The 19,111-nt window shown below is 41.9% G+C and overlaps 1 protein-coding gene across 1 annotated transcript in view; it reads left to right on the plus strand.

The window, feature by feature from the left end:
* Positions 1-12,931: 12,931 nt before the first annotated feature.
* LOC105942513 (disintegrin and metalloproteinase domain-containing protein 5-like) overlaps positions 12,932-19,111 on the plus strand; it is an 87,352-nt gene continuing 81,172 nt past the window's right edge. Inside the window, exons 1-3 of the mRNA XM_058670468.1 lie at positions 12,932-13,061; positions 13,515-13,594; positions 18,539-18,594. Of these exons, the coding sequence (XP_058526451.1) occupies positions 13,007-13,061; positions 13,515-13,594; positions 18,539-18,594 (191 nt within the window). The 5' untranslated portion in view covers positions 12,932-13,006. The remainder of the gene's footprint in view (positions 13,062-13,514; positions 13,595-18,538; positions 18,595-19,111) is intronic.

The raw sequence follows: 19,111 nt of genomic DNA on the forward strand, positions 1-19,111 counted from the left end.
AGTTTGTTTGGCTTCTTTGCTGTTGCTTATGAGCAGCTATCTCAAAGGTGTTTCTGTTTGATTACTAATTTGAGAAAATGTAACCTTTGATTTCATTACAATCTGTAGATATGTGTTGCTGTAATACTTATGTTACTTTGTGATTATTATTATTAGAAAGGGAGATTTACAGAGAAAGAAGGAAAGACAGAAAGAAACAGAGATCTTGCATCCAGTGGTTGATTGCACAAAGGGCCACAATGACCAGAGTTGAGCTGACCTGCAGCCAGGAGATTCTTTCAGATCACCCACAAGGATGCAGGGTCCCAAGGATTTGGACCATCCTTCTCTGCTTTCTCAGGTCATAAGGAGGGAGCTGGATAAGAATTGAATCAGCTGGGACATTTAAACCAGTGTCTGCAAGAGATGCTGGCACTTGCACGCAGAGGATTAGCTAACTGAGCCATCACACCAGCCCCTATTGTTTTTATATTATTATGCTTTGCATTAATTCTCACTCTTTGACTTTAATGCTTTGCTTTTAAACTTTGCTCTTACTAATTTTCTAACAATTATTAAAGCTGAAACTATCCTGTTTAAATCATTTTCTCTATTGCCTTCAGTCTTAAAAAGTTAGAACTTTCTGGTGTGTGTGTGTGAGTGTGTGTGTGTGTGCACATGTGGGTGTACATTTATGCTGCCTCTTAGGCTGTCCCCATCTTTTATCAGAGTGTTTGGAATCCCTTCCTGTTCCAGCTTTCTACTCCCATGCACTCTCACTCTAGGGGTGTAATAGGTAGCAGCTAAGTAATAGGGTTATTCCCAGCTTATCTGAGAGACTCAGGTTAACGTCTGGGCGTCTGAGTTTTCACTGGCTTAGTCACGTTCTTAGAATTGTAAATATGAACTATTTTGAATCTGTTCTTGGACTTTATGACGTGCCAATGCCAAGAGGAACACAATTCTCAAGCTGCTAAAAAGGTTCTCCAAGGGTCCAGTATGGTAGCCTAGTGGCTAATGTCCTCGCCTTGAAAGAACTGGGATCCCATTAGGGTGCCAGTTCTAATTCCGGCAGCCCCGCTTTCCATCCAGCTCCCTGCTTGTGGCCTAGGAAAGCGGTGGAGGACGGTCCATAGCCATGGGACCCTGCACCTGTGTGGGAGACCTGGAAGAGATTCTGGGCTCTTGGCTTCAGATTGGCTCAGCTCTGGCTGCTGTGATTGCTTGGCAGGCGAATCAACGGATGGAAGATCTTCCTCTCTGTCTTTTCTCCTCTGTGTATATTTGACTTTCTGATAAAAACAAAATAACACTTCTTAAAAAGTTCTCTAATCCAGCTTGCTGGTGGGTGTGGCGCGATCATGCCTGAAATCATCTTTCCAGGTATTTGGGGATGCATCCAGGACAAAACGGATTGCCGTCCCATGGTGACTTCCTCCCTTACGCTGTCACTGAGCATAACGAATCTACTGCTTAGAACTGTTTCACAAACTCAATGAAGTGTTTTTGGCAACAGTGTGTAAAAAGAAACAGAAGGATTTTGACTTTGAGCCATTCATATCCACATGCTGGGGCTTCTCTCATACTGGTTTGTGGTTTACATATTCATGCTTGGAACATAGATATTTCTTCAACTAATTTAATTAGAACCAGTGTTTATAACTATCTAATAGGAAGCCCTAAAGTCTGAATCTAATAAATCCATCCTGGTCTTCCATGTGAACTACAGGTGTCTAAATATTGTAGTCAGCACCCACTGATTTGCAGGTATATTAGCAGGAAGGTATGTGGGCAACAGGAGTTGGTCTTGATCCCAAGCACTCTGATATAGGATGCTCACATTGCAAGTAGTAACTAGCTATGCCGTGACTATAGTCTTTTATGGTCACTCCTGAATGATAGCTCATGCGACCATCTAATTTTAGACGGACAATGCCTTCTGTCGGCCCTTTTATGAAATACTTACGAATTCTAACGTTTTTCATGGTGGTTCCCACAGTTGGATATACTAGTCCATACTCTGAAGAACTTCACCGTTGCTGTGCTCACAGACCTCAGGGCTCTCTCTGGGCATCTAACTTTGTCGTTCTGGCAGTTGTCGCTTCCGGGCCTCTCGGTTATATTGTTTTAACTCTGGGAGGTTCCTGGTCTGTGCTTGCCTCTGCTTTGTTGAGCTCCATAACATAAACTTTAGGCAGAAAGATGGTTAATCTAGAACTTACCCTGCTTCCTCTCCTGTCTCAGGGTTCAGTATACTGTACTAATATTGAGTGCTTATTTCATGCATTTCATTTGTATTTCCCCATTTTTCAGGCAGGAGGGTAAGTCTGGTCATGTAAATGTACATATGCTGCCTTCCATCTCATGCATTAACCAGGACGTTGAACTTGACCCCAGGCACTCTGACCCCAGATACAGGCATCCCAGGGAGCAGCATAACCCCTGTGTCCAACATTTACATCACACACTCTCAGACATGGAGAGAATGACAAATCCATGTAGTAGAATTGAATACTTAATATTTGATAAAGGAGACAACTCACATTAATGTGGCAAAATGATTACTCCACGAATGCTACTGAGACAAAAGTATACTGAAAAATAAATTTGAATCATACACAATAATGTAAAAATAATTATATCTCAGATGCATTTTAAGTATAAAAAAGCAAAACCGAAGCCATACCAGAACAAACCATAATGAGACTTTCTATAATAATGAATTTGGGAAAGTCTTTTTAAGAATGTGATAAAATACAAAGACCATAAGTTCAAAAACTTAATTGATTAATTCCTTAAGTATCTGCATCTCACATTTAAATTCCTCAAATAACTATTTTATTTCTGAATTCTTACATTAGGTCATGTTCTGGATTTATTGGTTCTATTTCTGTGAAGATCTCTATGCGAATTCTGCATGTACTGTGATATGCATTACAAATACATACATATTATGTTTTTGTGTTTACTCCTCTGAAAGTAAAAATATTTAACACTATCAATATGCATGGTGTTAAAGAATTTGTGATATTGTAAAATGGGATTCAAAACCATACTCCCTAATGTTTTGAGGCTTACTACCCTCCGAAACACATTTTTTTTTCATCTGCATGCACTCATTTCTCTGTGAAATCCAAGGTCCCTTTTAAGAATTTTATTGTTGCCGTGTCATGGGTGATAGGGTCCTTCCTACCTCCCAGGTTTGCGTGAGTTGCCAGAGTATCAACATGCAAGTGCCTAGGACCTCAGCACTGGAAAGCATACGCGTTCGGGCTCTAGTCCAGCCTGTGTTCAACTCCCTTAGATAATTCTATGAGTTCTCCATCCTCAGCTCCTGCTGACCTGTGAGCTTAGACATTTTATTGCTTCATAGCGTAATAAAATCTAATGATGAAGTCTTTATCTGCAGTTTTACACTGTGTTTAATTTTTGTGGCATTCCTTGTAAAGAATGAAAAGGAAAAATCAGTTTGCCAGGTCATTTTAGCAGATTATCCAGATGTCAGTATCGGTTTTAATATGCATAATGAATATAATGTGTAATTATTTTGTAAATAATGGATGAAAGTAAATGTTGAGATACAAAGCTAAAACTCAGACATTCAGGACCAAATATATTTTTGGTGCTTAGAAATAATAAGGAATAAAGCAATCCTATACTTTCTTGATGCTATTCTCACTGTAATATTTCACATATGCTCACTTATGAATGAAGTCTGTGAGAAAATTAAAAATGTAATTTGTTTGCATCTTTGTGACAGTTGGGCTTTTTAAAAAAGATTTTATTAATTTTTACTGGTAAGTCAAATATGCAGAGCGGAGGAGAACAAAGACGAAGATCTTCCGTTTGTTGATTCACTCCCCAAGTAGCCACAATGGCCAGAGCTGAGCCAATCTGAAGCCAGAAGCCTGGAGCTTTTTCTGGGTCTCTCATGTGGGTGCAGGGTGCCAAGGCAGGTCCCAAGCTGGTTTCATTTGCTTTTCTCACTATCTAACTTTATTCTAGTTATCCTAGACTCCTGTTTGTTCTTATATATATGCATTCTTAATACATATGTCCTCCTTTCAAAAACATTTTAAAAGATTTATTTTTATTGGAAAGGCAGGTCAGATTCATGGACAGAAGGAAAAGCAAAGAGAAAGATCTATTCATTCCTCAAAGGGCTGTAGCATCTGGAGCTGAGCCGATCTGAAGCAAGGAGCCAGGAGCTTCCTCAGGTCTCCCACATGGGTGCAGTATACCAAGACGTTGGGCCATCCTCTACTCTTTCCCCAGGACACAAACAGGGAGCTGGATGGGAAGCATGGCTGCCAGGGTTAGAACCAGTGCCCAAATGGGATCCCAGTGCATGAAAGGCAAGAACCTTAGCTGCTAGGCTACCACATTGGGTCCTGGGTGTTGTTTTAATAGTAACTTGTATTAGGGCTGATGCAATGGCTCAACTGGTTAATCTTTCACCTCCAGTTGCTGGGATTCCATATGAGTGTTGGTTCATGTGCTGGCTGCTCCACTTCCCATCCAGCTCACTGCTGTGCCAGTGAAGGCAGTAGAAGATGCCCCAAAGCCCCGGGCCTCTGCACCTGCATGGCAGACCTGGAAGAAACTCCTGGCTCCTGGCTTCAGCCTAGCCCAGCCCTGTTTGAGGGATGAGCAAGCAGAGGGATGCGTGCTCTCTCTCTCTCTCCAAATCTACCTTTCCAATAAAAATAAAGAAATCTTTAGAAAAACAAAAACAATAATATCTTATGAAAGCTCAAATATTGTTTATGAGGTATCCTAGCTTTCATTCACAAAGCTGGTTAATTCCTTAGTATTAATTGCAAACATTATGTTCAATTGTTTTTTAGGTCAAATTCAGAGGATAGCATTTACACAGCTGTAGACAAGTAAGTAAATTATAAGCTTTGGGGATTTTGTTTGTGCTCTTTACAATGCGTGTGGAAAACTAAGAATCAATGGATAATTCACAATTAATTTCTAAATATTTTTGAATGACCTCAATTGGCAATACACCAAATATAGGCTATTGGCATATAGCAATTTAGCTTCTAAGAAATTAATCCTTTTTTCAATGATAAGTTAGAAGTTTAACTGGAAGAAACAAGAAATAAATTGGCTGACTGCAGGAGATAAAATCAGAAAAATTATTAAATTAAAAAATTTTATAAAGAACCCAGAAGTTACCTGACATCGGTTTTGCTACTGTGCTAATTATGTGAGAGAAATCCTGAATCTTGATACAGAACATACTCCGATATTTATGAATTGAGGGGAGCCAACTTTGCTGTTTTTGTGTTACTGATAGATTCCATTAAGTCCCGATTAACATTCCTTTTCTTTAATATATTGTACAGTGCCTGGAGAACAGTGCAACATTTATGTGTATGTGTTCAGTGTAAACTGATCAATACAGGTGGTTAGTATTATCAGCCTTTCCACTGCCTCACTTTTCTTCATGTTTGGTGCATACACTCTATTTTCCAGTTTTTCAATATGTTTATTGTGAACTGTAGTCACTCTGTTGTGTTGTGGAACATCAGAACTTATTGCAGTTAAACATTTTTGCTACCTAGTGCAAGTTTACCTTGTGGGTTCCTGGGGATAAGACGCGACCGAATAGAAATGGGGGGACAGTGCTCTCTTAGGCAACTGACAAAGTTTAGTAAAACAATAGTTCAAACGCAACTCAGAATTAGGTCATATCTGGGAGCAGGGAGTTCAAGGAAGCTAACAAGGCGCCTTGGTCAAAGCCCTGCTGAAATGGGGAATAGATAAGGAGTGCTGTCTGTCCTTGGTCGACTAGACAGAGCACAGATGTTCGTCAGTCATCAAGGAGAGCATGAAAGCACATCCCAGGACTCACTGGGAACAGGAGTGCACAGAAAATCATACAGGTTTGAATGTGTGCTTTTTTCAAGCAGTACCCCATCTGTGTTGGTATCAGTGCCTTGACCAAGTGTTTTCCTGCTCTCTCTCACAGTGACTAGCAATTCCATCTGGAGACAATCGAAATATCAAGGGGGTCACTAAGAAATGAAAATTGTGCTTTTCCTAGCCTGGTCACCGCCAAAAGAAACAATAAACTGAGTGAGTGTGGACTAACGTGAGTGTCAAATGTCTGATTTTCTTTTCTAGTTACTCCAACTCAGAATTCAGCCAATCTCAGAGCCATTAATTCAAGACAGGGGTCCACCTTGGGGAGCTGGAGCCTGGAGGAGCCCGTGAGCTCTTCCTTCATTCCTTGAGCGTTTTTCTTTTCTCCAAAACCTGGCCTGCCTTGCCACCTCTCCCTCTCTGTCTCCCACCCCTCCAAAAAAACCTGTGTATATATATATTTTTAAAGCAAATGGTCCAAAGTGCTTGGGCTTAGATCTCAGTGACAAAAGCCAACCCGCTGCAGAGTTTGGTGTGAGAAAAATGAATTAGGAAAATGTTTCCTCATTTTCCATTTTTTAAAATTTTACTTCTTTTTATTATTATCATTTTATAATACAGTTCCATGGCCTTGGAATTTCCCTTGTATCTTCCCCAATTCCCTCCCTCCTCACTGAGTTCCCCTGTATTATTACAGTATAGTTCTTCATACACAGTCATATGTCCATCATTGCGGGCCTGGATAACGGCAGAGAGTCCAGCTTCCTATTGTCAAGATATAGTAAACAGTTTCATTGTAAGTCCATCTTTGTCTGGAAGCAGAGATGCATACTACACTGCATCCTTACATCTGGATGTTAGTCTCCATTTCACAGCTACTGTACATCCCTCAAATGAAAAGCCACAAAACAAAATCAACCACAGAAAGAAAAAAGAAATTAACAACACCATGAAGTTAAATAATATGCAACTGAATGCCTAACGTGTAGCTGAAGAAATGAAAATCAACCTTCTTGAAGAAAATGATGCTACTGTATGATCTATGAGTCATGGAAGAATTTAATCAGAAGAACGTGTCTTGAAGAGATGAAACTCACTGATCTTTTAATGTTCAGTTTATCTGCTGTGGCTCTTCAGAGCTCTGGGGCCAATAGGCAGCATTTGGTTTGTAGGCGATGCTGTGTTTTTTGGCACCATCTGCACCACTTTTGCCAGAAATGCAAGTCAGTTTTCTGACATGAGACCTATTGGGAATCCCAAGACTCAGGTTGGTTTCCTTTTCAACAGAAGTCTGGCTACCTCGTGGGATTTTTCAGTTCAAGTTGGGAGTGCTTTTACCAACCTAGTGTATGTGTACACAAAAATCAGTGGGCTTCTGTAACCTTGAACACTGCAGAGCTTGGTAAACTATAAAATAGTGCTTTTCAGGAGGGCTCCATTTATGCTTTTATCTGCAGAGGCACTTTGTGCCCATGGCAGGGGTTATTGCAAGCATACGTTTTACACTGCCTGCTTACCACCTCAGTCATGATGGAGGGTCTGCAAATGTGAAAGTGCCACCCTGTTGTCCATGGAAAAGCCATTGAGCCGGTGTGAAACTGCTGGGTAAAAGCTGGGTCTCTAGACAGGAATTACTGTTTGGCTTAAACTGCCATTGCCCAGAAGGGAGATATTCTCCACTTTTGGTTTTGAAACAAGTTAACTTGTGGGAATATTGATTCAGTTTCCACTCTGCCAGGGGGCAGGGGAGCAGGGCATCAGGGGAGCAGGGGGCTTCTAGGGTGTTTAGCTTCTTGATCTGCCTTCTTGTTTCCCCTTGCCGTTGCAGCACCCCCTCCTTTGCCACCCCCACAGTGTTATCACAGCTGCGCATCTGGTATCTAAGAGTGTTTTCGTCTAGACTTTATACCTTTTGCTCTGGACTAAACAGTCACCTCTATCTAAAACTTTGCGCAGATAGAGAGTGGTGAAAGTGTTGCAGGATTTTTGACCCTGAATACGGCAGCAACCTCAATTCTTGGACACAGTTTAGTTTTAAAGCAAGATTTATTAGAAAAGCTGAGAAAAGGAAAGCTCCTGTCCTAGTGATGGGAGGGGGTTTTGAGATAGAAAAGACCTGTATTTCCTGCCATAGTGGCAGGAGGAGGAAAGAGAAAAACCCTAGACCTCTGTCATAGCGGTGCCTAGCTCTGGAAACACAGATGTTTGCTGAGATGAGCACCTGAGTTGGCATCCCAGCTGCTGTGCCTGCATGTTCACATACATGGATCATGCTAAGAGCTCAAGCTATAGAATCACTATATATGGTATAAAGAAAAATACTGTAAGAAGTTCGTGTAGGCCTTTGTAGAAGGACATTCAGAATCTTTGCTATTGTGGGAGACAGAGCCAGTGGAATCCCCTCTGAAAGGCCCAGGAACAGTTGATAAGAAGATGAATGGACAGGAAACTTCCCGATCCTGCAGGTTTAGCTAAAGGACCAGCTAGAGGAACAAGCTGTGTAAAGCAAATGAAATAGAGGTATCTGACAGAATAGAAAATATTGCAAGCTACTTATCAAACATGAATTAATACCTAGATTATTTCAGGAACTTAGCCTAGACAAGCGACAAGAAGAAGAAGGAGCTCCCAAAAGAAGTTCGGAGGGTAGGGTTCTCACTGTGGTTGTACACCAAACTAGGGACAGGCCAGAAGGAGGCCACTAAGGACTACTGAGCTGTAGAAAATGGCTTCTGGACATCTCCACAGAAACAGGCCACTGTTCATGCATTTAAGTAAGAGTGGGAATAGATGATGGAGCAGATGGGGAAGGGAATGGAGGTTATGTCAGGACTAAACCACTACACTTGTTGATGTGTAGGAGAGTTAGGTCTGTGAGTGAGCAAGGCAGGGATTCTTGGAGGATCTCTCAGAGATAGGCTGTTACATTTGCTAGTATTCATTGGGTTGGGAAACTGGGACATGGTGGGTCAGGATATAGGACCCTCTGGCATGGGTGAGTGCTGGGTTAGGGGGCCAAATTGGTAGGGATTCTGGAGGGTGACCCTGTACAGGCAACAGATACCTTGATCAGCAGAACAGAATGGAGTACCCAAAAGTCATATACATGCAATAAACTGATTTTGACAAAGGTTTTAGGAGCATTCATTGAAGAAATGTACCTGCCAGCAAGTTCAATCTAGGACAAATCAAGTGACACCATTGCACCCATTGATAAGAATAAAAGTCAGTATGTGGGGCAGGGCAGGTCACCACTGCAATCGCCACTGCACATGAGAGCCAGGGCAGGGGACTAGCATGCATTGTTAGTATTCATTAGGTGGGTACACCTGCCAGTGTTTGTGAGAACCAGGGCTGGGGAGGTGGGGGACAGTCTGGCCTCAGCACCCACAGGTGAAAGTGGGAACCAGTATTGGGAGAGAGCCAGGCCAGGTGTGTAGTAGCTAGGTCTGGGCTACAGCCCAGCAGGGATTCAGGGGGTCTTGTGACTGGGCCATCGCACCTGCCATGCATTTTAGAGCCAGACCTGGGAATCATCTAAACTTAAGGAAATAATGGAGAATATTATTATTAACAGTGCAAATTAAATGTAAAGAAGGGGCGTGTCTTTTGCTCTCACTAGACATAAGGGATGCATTCCTATCATCCCGCAAAGCAAAACCAAAACAAAATCTAAGCTTCCTCCCATGTCAGGTATAACTCATAATTTGTTCCAAAATTTCAGAGGCTGCAACACAGTCTCTAAAGATTTGCTCTTTCTATGTCTGTGGAAGAACTCATATGGGAGATGAATGGCCCTGGGATGCCAGAGTTAAACCCCCTTGAACACATTAATAAAATCAAGCTTCCCAAGGCAGACAGTGGAATATAGATACTTAAAAATTCCATTGTTGGAAAATATTGTTTTGCACATTGGAATAACATTTTTCCACCCCAATGGAAAAGACAGCCTGTCTGGACTCGAAGTTCTACAATGCCATCACCAAAACCAGCTGAAAATTCCAGTGTATCAGGTTGCGGGGGCTGAGGAAAAAGAGGGGTCCTGTCGGTAAAGGCTGGTGACTAAAATGGCACCCTAAACATAGTACTGTGGTCCTATTACCTGAATACAGGATAGTTGTAGGGATTACTGTATTCCCAATCATATGTTTTTTTTTTTTTAAGATTTTATTATTATTGGAAAGCTGGATATACAGAGAGGAGGAGAAACAGAGAGGAAGATCTTCCATCTGATGATTCACTCCCCAAGTGAGCCGCAACGGGCCGGTACGCACCGATCCGATGCCGGGAACCAGGAACCTCCTCCAGGTCTCCCACGTGGGTGCAGGGTCCCAAAGCTTTGGGCCATCCTCGACTGCTTTCCCAGGCCACAAGCAGGGAGCTGGATGGGAAGTGGAGCTGCCGGGATTAGAACCGGCGCCCATATGGGATCCCGGGGCGTTCAAGGCGAGGACGTTAGCCGCTAGGCCATGCCGCCGGGCCCTCCCAATCATATGTTAAACCACAGTGCTAAGACAGAAGTTGTAGCACAGATTTTAGTAAAACTGTGATGGCTTTTCACATGCTGGTTAAACAAGGAACCCAGATGTACACCAAAACTGCCTGGCTCTAGCTTATCTGCTTGTCTCTGAAGGAGGGAGTTTGTGGAAAATTCAACATGTGTAACTGCTGGCTACAAAGAGATGACTCTGAGAGGATCCTAAAAGCAATTGCCTGGGCCCAGCACGGCTGCCTAGAGGTTAAAGTCCTCGCCTTGTACATGTTGGGGTGTCATAAGGGCACCAATTTGTGGACAGCCCTGCTTCCCATCCAACTCCCTGCTTGTGGCCTGGGAAAGCAGTCAAGGACGGCCGAAAACCTTGGAACCCTGCACCTGCGTGAGAGACCAGGCAGAAGCTCCTGACTCCTGGTTTCAGATTGGCTCAGCTCTGGCTGTTGTGGTCACTTGGGGACTGAATCAGCCATAGGAGGATTTTCCCCTGGCTTTCTCCTCCTCTCTGTATATCTGACTTTTCCATAAATAAATAAATCTTTTAAAAAATTAAAAAAAAAAGCAAATGCCTATTAGATTAAAAACTCCCCATGTCCTCATTCAAATTTGGAGTGGAGAAAATCCCAACAGCTGATTGGGAGAATGGTCCCCTACTTCTTCTTCAGAGGAGGTTTCAAAGTTCTCAAAGGCTTGGTGGGATGAATGCTGAAAATCTACCTAATCCTCTGTCTATTGAGAGAGGTCAATTTTAGCCTCATAGAGACTACGGTTGATAAAAAGTCCAAATCATGATGTGGGAATACAGGTCATAAGACAACAGTACGAATTAGACCCCAATAGACAAAAGACACCCTGAGAATCACAAGGAGGAATGTAGTGGGACTTTCAAAGAACCCCTCCCCATCCTCCAGGGAAGAAACAAAACAAACTGGGAAAAAACCCAAAAATGCTAAATGATGGTTAACCAAGGCTTTTCTGAAAAGAGGGTGGACAGAAGGGACTTTGCAAAGAAATGCCCAAATACCCCTAGGGGATCCATGCACTACCAAAACACACCTGGCTCAAACATACTGCACCAATTTCTTGGGATCCAGTCTACACAGAGGTGACAAATTGTGGGGTGTTAACTGAGAGTGTTATCAAACTAAAAGTTGTTTGTGCTTAAGTATTTAGGGTAACGGTATGCTTTGCTTAGGGCTCAGAATTCGGAGAAATGTTGCTCCAAACATTGAAGATATTTGAAATTATGGGAGGATATGTAATATCTCATTATATAATGTGAACAGGGTAAATACATATATATTTATATTTATATATTTATCCTACCAAGCATTTAACAATTATTTTATAATGAAAACACCCCCAAAATCCTATTCACATCCACTATTTTATAGGTTTGTGTTCAATATCCAGTTTGCACTGTCAATCTTTTGCATCTATGACCATTTTAAGTTTACAGAAATGCTTTCCATGAGCCCACGTAAGTATTCCTCCCGATTCGATTCTTCCTCTTGGAAATGCTGCTGTGTGGAGAGCGATAGTTTTATTTTCTCTTCATCTCTCCATTTTGCTTGTGGATGTGACCCTCCATCTTCCCTTTCCCAGTTCTTTAAGGAAGAGATCCTCAACCTGATAGTCCAGTGACCAGTTGTTTAAACATCGGTGATTCCGTCTATTGTAATTTTACTCCTTGAGCATTTGTTTCTTTTTCAGAGCGTTGTTCTGGTAATATCTTCTCTTGTTTTCAAATAATTTTAAAGCAAGGCAAACATACTTTTGGAAAAAAAAAGTAGTGTTACAGTGGGGGCATGGCTGTCTACATACTTAACTAGTTGCAAAATGGAAATTGTCAGGGTGCAGTGTCAATCTTAAATAAATAAACAGTAAGAGCTTTGTGTTCCAATAGAGGCAGGTTTTAATGGCGATTTAAAACCAAAATGAGTTCAATGACCTCATCGTGCTTGGAGGGGCGAGACTGGCAGCGATTCATAACTGGTGAACTATCAAAACCACTTAAGCAAGTATCTCAGAGCATGACCCACATCCGGGATTTGGCGTGAGTGGGAGACTGGGTGGGGCTTCTCCCTCAATATCCCCCTTTACCTCAGACACATGAAGGAAACAATATGGAAATAATAGTCTTATCCACTTCCCTATAGCCCTTGAACCTTTTTACCGTAATTAACTATGTAAAGATTACAAAAAATATAATAATAAAAAAAAAATAAATAAAACCAAAATGAGGGGCTTCAAGATTTGAGAATATGGGTATCTCACACTCAAGTAGTCGTCCAGTGATAACATACTCACCCTTGAAATGTTCAGTCAGGCTTTGCCACCTCTTGCTTGGAATATGCCCTTTGCCACGTTTCTCATTCAGCTGTGCCGGGAAGAATGCAATAACTGGGACGTTTTTCTAATTTGTTTTTTTCTTCACAATATTTGGAAATACCGCTCTCACAAAAAAGGAAAGATCGGGTTGCCCGAAGCCTGTCAGTCCCTCCTCTCCCAGGAATGGCCTCCGTGCGCCCCTCCGGCCACCACGCCTCCTCGCGCCCCACTGCATCTGGTCACGGTCACGCTCCACGAGCCGCGCTCCTGCCGCCACCTCAACGTCTCAACTGCTGTTAGACCCAGCCCTGCTCCTTCAACAGCGGAGCCATGCTGCTGCTTCTAGCGTTTGTCTCAGGACTCGGTGGTCTGCACGCAGGCATTGGTGAGTCTCGGGCCAAGCTCCTGAGCGGGACTTTGCTCACCCAAGGGATCTGGATTTGGGGGCCACCTGTCCGGGCCCCGACTTTTCCTTGCTTCGATGCTCTGTTTGCTTCCCATTCTCCAAGAAATTTTCCTTCTTCATTATCAGGGTTCTCACCTCTTGCCGCAGCATTAACCGGATTATCCTAGTGCCCATACCTCTTGACGCCATTGCTGTCAAGTGTTTACTTGGTCTAGTTTCAAAAGACAGAACCGTGAGCATACACTGAGATGGATAAACACTTCATGAAGGGTTAGGAAAAAAAATGTCATTAACAGTGACTCGAAAGATTGGGAAGGAAAAGAAGTATCGATGAGTTAAAGTATCTGCAAATGTAGAGAAAAGTTGCAGAATTAGATTTAGTAGTCTAAGATCACAACAAACAAAATGACACTATTTGCTCTTGGTTTTTAGATACTCAAAAGAACTTTATACAGACCACAGTTCCTGAGAAGATTTCATCATCCAACGCCAACGAAAATCCAGAAAATAATGTAATTGGAGCACAGTCCTGATGTGTTTTACATGCTGATACATTTCCTTAACATGATGACTACAGCTATGACGTGTGGGCTGGAAGCAGCGTTGGTGGCTCCCAAGAGCGAAGGGGCAGGATATTTTGATCCCTAAGGGTGTGAGATTGGGATTCTGTTCAGGATGAAGGGTTTTAGGGACCGGTTCTCCCAAACACATCATTTAATGGAGATGGCAAACTCTAGGGCTTTCCCCAGAGCTAGGATTCAGTTGAAGCAAGTAAAAACAAGCATGTGAGCGTAGGCTCCAAAGCCTGTCTTATTTTTATTTTTAAAACATTTCAAGATATGTTTCCACCGAGGATGGTTTTTACACTAACAGTGATTTTTAAAGATGCTGCATTAAAACGTCATCTGTCTTGATTGCTGAATTTTCTAGTACCTTATTCCCAACTTTACAGATTGCCGTAGCCTTGGCCCAGCTTAGTAAATCAGGAAGGATCTGCATGTGGATAATCCTTGGGGCATTTTTTTTAAAGATTTATTTATTTTTATTGCAAAGTCAGATATACAGAGAGGAGGAGAGTCAGAGAGGAAGATCTTGTGTCCAATGATTCACTCCCCAAGTGACCGCAACGGCCGGTGCTGAGCTGATCGGAAGCCAGGAGCCAGGAACTTCCTCCAGGTCTCCCACGCGGGTGCAGGGTCCCAAGGCTTTGGGCTGTCCTTGACTGCTTTCCCAGGTCACAAGCAGGGAGCTGGATGGGAAGTGGAGCTGGCACATGCATGGGATGCTGGTGTGATCAAGGAGAGGACTTTAGCTGCTAGGCCACTGCATTAAGGCTTATTTTTGCAGTAATTAGCACATAGGTTTCATAGTATTTGTAGAGATATTATTGGATGTTCTTTTCGTGATAATTCTTCAGGAGAATCTGATTCTCATGCTGCTGCTTCTGGTATGAAATAACCAATTTGCATTATAATCATCCATCTCCAAGTTTTCCCCTTTTATAGGTTTAAAAATCTATGTTCTTTTTTTCACAGATGAATATACTCCTCATTTTATGTTTCTCCTTTCCCCATTAGCTCTTTCCTAGTCTTTCTGTGGTTAGCTAGTTTTTTTAAATGTAATTTTAAAAAAGATTTATTCATTTTTATTGGAAAAGCAGATATACAGAGGGAAGGAGAGACAGAGAGAAAGATCTTCCGTCCTCAGGTCCACTCCCCAAGTGGCTATAATGGCCAGAGCTGAGCCGATCTGAAACCAGGAGCCAGGAGCTTGTTGTGGGTCTGCCATGCGGGTGCAGGGTCTCAAGGCTTTCGGCCATCTTCTAGTGCTTTCCTAGGCCACAAGCAGGGAGCTGGGTGGGAAGTGGAGCAGTCGGGACACGAACAGGTGCCCCTGTGGGATTCTGGCTATGGACTTAGTTAACCCTGTTTAGCTAGTTTCATTTACCAACATGTCCTCTGCTAAAATTCAAGTTCATCATCTCTAAAGTTCTGTTTTGCATGAAATACTTGAATGCATTTCAGATAAGTTATCTGGTACTTTAAAACAAGGAGCACTTGTATTTCAGTTCCCAGTAAATTTCACCTATTTCCATTTGCAACCTCACCGGTAATAGAGTGAACATTAACATTTCTAGAAGTATTTTATATTGAGAGGACTTCATCAGGTTAATGTCACAGGCTGGCGCTGTAGCAGAGAGGGTAAAACCTGTGATGTAGGCATCCCGTATGGGTGATAGTTGCTGGGCTGGGTGCTCTACTTCCGATCCATTTTTCTGCTTATGCACATGAGAAAGCAGCAGAGTTTGTCCTAAGTCTTTGGGCCCATGCACTCATGTGGCATGGATGAATCTGCTGGCCATTGGCTTTGGCTAGGTCCAGCTCTTTCCCAACTAGGCCTTTGTAGCCATTTGAGGAGTGAGGCAACAGATGGAGGACCTCCCCGCAGCTCCATATTCCTGTGTGTGTTTGTGTCTGAATCTCTCTCTGTCCCTCTCTGAAACTATACCTTTTCAAGTAAATAATCTTAAAACAAGTTTTAAAGCAGAATTGTTTTCAAAGATAAAAATTAAAAATATAAAAGGTATTTCTCAAAAGGAGCCCTGTTAAATTCCAGACCCTTTTAAAAAGAGATGTTTTAATTTATTAATTGGAAAGTCAGATGAGATTTACAGAAAGAAGGGAGACAGAACGATGAGAACCATTTTCTATCTACTGGTTCACACCTCAAATGGCTGCAAAGACTAGAACTGAGCCTATCTGAAACCAGGAGCCAGGAGCTTTCTCTTGGTCTTACCAGGGTCCCAAGGCTTTGGGCCATCCTTTATTGCTTTCCCAGGCTATAAGCAGGAAGCTAGATGGAAAGTGGAGCAGCTGAGACATGAACCAATGTGAGTACTGTGGTTTGCAAGGTGAGTATTTAGCCATTTAGCCAGGACTGGGCCCTGAATTCCAGACAGTTGAAAATTGTTTATTTTGCCTTTGAGAGGCAGAGATTGAGGGAGAGAGAGAGAGAGAGAGAGAGAGAGAGAGAGAGAGAGAGAGAGAGAAAGACTTCACCTGCTGGTGTTACTTGCTCATTGTCTGTAGAGGCAAAGAAGCTACAATTGTGAACTGGGAACTTAATCCAAGTCTCCCGTGTGAGTGTCTGGAGCTTAGTTACTTGTGCCAGCATCCCTGCCTCCCCTGGCTGATGTTAACAGTCAGCTGGAACCAGGAGTCAGACCTGGGGCTCACACTGGGTAATAAAACACAGGCTGTGTGACAGTTGGCATCTCAAATACCAGGTCAAATGCTGACTCCTCAAAAACTTTTGTATGGGATGTTGCCATTCATTTAGTCCACTTAAAACAAGCAAATAAGCAAGCAGACAAACAAACAAACAAAAAACCAGGGTCCTAGGAATTTAACTGCATTTGTATTATAGGAATTATTCATTTGCTAAGACCATGGGAATCTAATATATGAAGAATAAATTCTTTAAAATTTTAAAATATTTTAATTTAAAAAGTACCAGATATAAAAGAGTTTTACACACACACACACATTTAGATACAGAGATAAAGATATAAAGGTCTTCCAGAAATATATATGACATACACTTTACCTTATTCCTTTACTAAATACAACTAAAACCACTGTACATGATATATCAGATGAATAAAATAAGGCTTATAAAAGTGAAGGGATGGCAGACATAATACCTTATAAGGTTTGTGTATGCCTTGTTTATTAAAAAAATTATTCATTAATTTTAAAGTCAGTTACAAAAAGAGTGGGGAGATGATAGCCGTGGCTGGGCAAGGCCAGGGTAAAGCCAGAGGACAGAAACTCCTGCCCCAGGTTTCCTACGTGGGGCCCAAATGCTTGGGGTCACTGCTGCTGCGTTCCCAGGCACATTAACGGAATTGCACTCAGTTAATGGACTTGGATAGAAGTGTAGCTGCCATACTCGAAGCAGCACCTATACGGAATGGTGACATTGCCAGTGGTGGCTCAACCCATTCTGCCGCAAGGCCAACCCTTCATGTTTCTCTTGCTATAGCATTTATCTAATACAAAATTAACTGATTAGAAACTTCAGTGACTGTGTCTCTGGCTAAAATAACTTTGAAACGGCCGAATGCATAACTTAAGTAAGCACCAACTTTTTTCTTGTGGGATGTAGTCTCTCCTCTGCCTCTTTCCTCTGCTACTTTATGTTCCATAAGAATGTGTTTGTTTACATAGATAAGCAACATGCAGTGGGACTTAACTGTGATAATACTATGCAAAGTATCAGATTTCCTTTTTTTTTTAAGGATTTATCTTTTTTTGTTTTTTGTTTTTTAATTGGAAAGGCAGATATATAGAGGAAAGGAGATACAGAGAGAAAGCGCTTCTGCCTACTGGTTCACTCCCCAAGTGACAGCAATGGCCACAGCTGAGCCAATCCCAAACCAGGAGCCAGGAGCCATTAGCCTCCTCCAGGTCTCCCACGCAAGTGCAGGGTTCTGAGGCTTTGGACCGTCCTCGACTGCTTTCCCAGGCCACAAACAGGGAGCTGGATGGGAAGTGGAGCAGCTGGGATATGAACCAGCACCCATTTGGGATCCTGGCAGATGTAAAGTGAGGATTTAGCCACCAGGCTACTGTGCTAGGACTGTATCACATTTCTTATAGCTCCCTTTATTGGGATTGATTTTGTCAATGAGCCAGAGGAGTTTGCCTTCCAGGGTGGCTGGGGATAAGCAAACCAACAGTTTCATTTTTGAAAATGTTTAGTCATTTTCACCTATCTAAAAGGTAGAAATAGGTGTACACACACACACACACACACACACACAAACACACACACACCCCTTCCTTCTGCTGGTTCTCTTCCCCAATGATCACAGCAGCCAGGGCTATCGAGGTCAGATGATCAGGTCCTGATCTGAGCTTCCTACATGGGAGCCAGGGGCCCAAGTACCGCAACCACCACCTGCTGCCTTCCAGGATGAATTAGCAGGAGGCTGGATTCGAAGTGAGTAGCTGGGACACTAACCAGCATTGGGGTATGGGAGGAGGTTATCCCAAGAGGTTACCGTTGTCTTCTACAACACCAGCCCAAGACATTTTTCTGTGATATTCTGGGAGGGTCTTTTAGAGATAAGAATCAAAAATCGTCACTTTAGTTTCTGTGCCAGAAATGCGAATACGATGAAAGGCAGATGCATGCATGGTGTGTATCCTTGTTTTCAAGTTTAGAGTCCTGAGGTTTCAAATATCAATACAGGAAGGAACATCAATAGAATGGCTTTTTGTGTATATATTTTGTCAATCTTTTTATGACAGTACTTAGAGAAAGCGTATTACTTAGTACATTATTTACAAATTTATTTCTTATAATAAATTTGTTACTTCTAATAATAAGCACGTATTACTAAGTATTAATACAAAAACAAATCTGATTTTTTTTGGTTACTCTTGTTACAGATTGGTTATGTAATTACTTTAGAAGGAAAGCAGTATTTTATCCATGTCAAAAAACAGTAAGTTATTATTTTGTCACTTAAAATCTTAATTCTTTGGTTTACTGACTTGTTAAAACATCTGCTAGTAGAATAATTGCAATTGAAAAGTACCATTCCCTCCTACATATCAGTCAAAATATTAGACATATAAAATAGAATCAGCCATAGTGCATGGTTAAAGAATTTATAATATAAAAAGACACATTTGAATATATTACTAAATAAACAGAATTTTGACTATGACACTTAGAACAGAAATTTCAAATACTTTAGTTGTTGCTCAAAAATATATATCCATCACAGTATAACAGAAGAATATTGTTGAGAGAAAGGGGTAGTTTGCTTTTTAGCTCCTGCAAGATTTTGGGGTGGGCTTTTCCTCCCCACTGCAACATGAAGACAAGAATTTGAACTCCTGAGGAGGTTGAGCAGGTATATAAGGGCGTAGATTTAGTAGTAAGCTGTACTAAAAAATAAACAAAAGCAAAACAAAAACAAAACAAACAAAAACAACAACCCCTCACACACATATATA

Source organism: Ochotona princeps, chromosome 11, assembly GCF_030435755.1.
Source record: "Ochotona princeps isolate mOchPri1 chromosome 11, mOchPri1.hap1, whole genome shotgun sequence".
Taxonomy (NCBI): Eukaryota; Metazoa; Chordata; class Mammalia; order Lagomorpha; family Ochotonidae; genus Ochotona; species Ochotona princeps.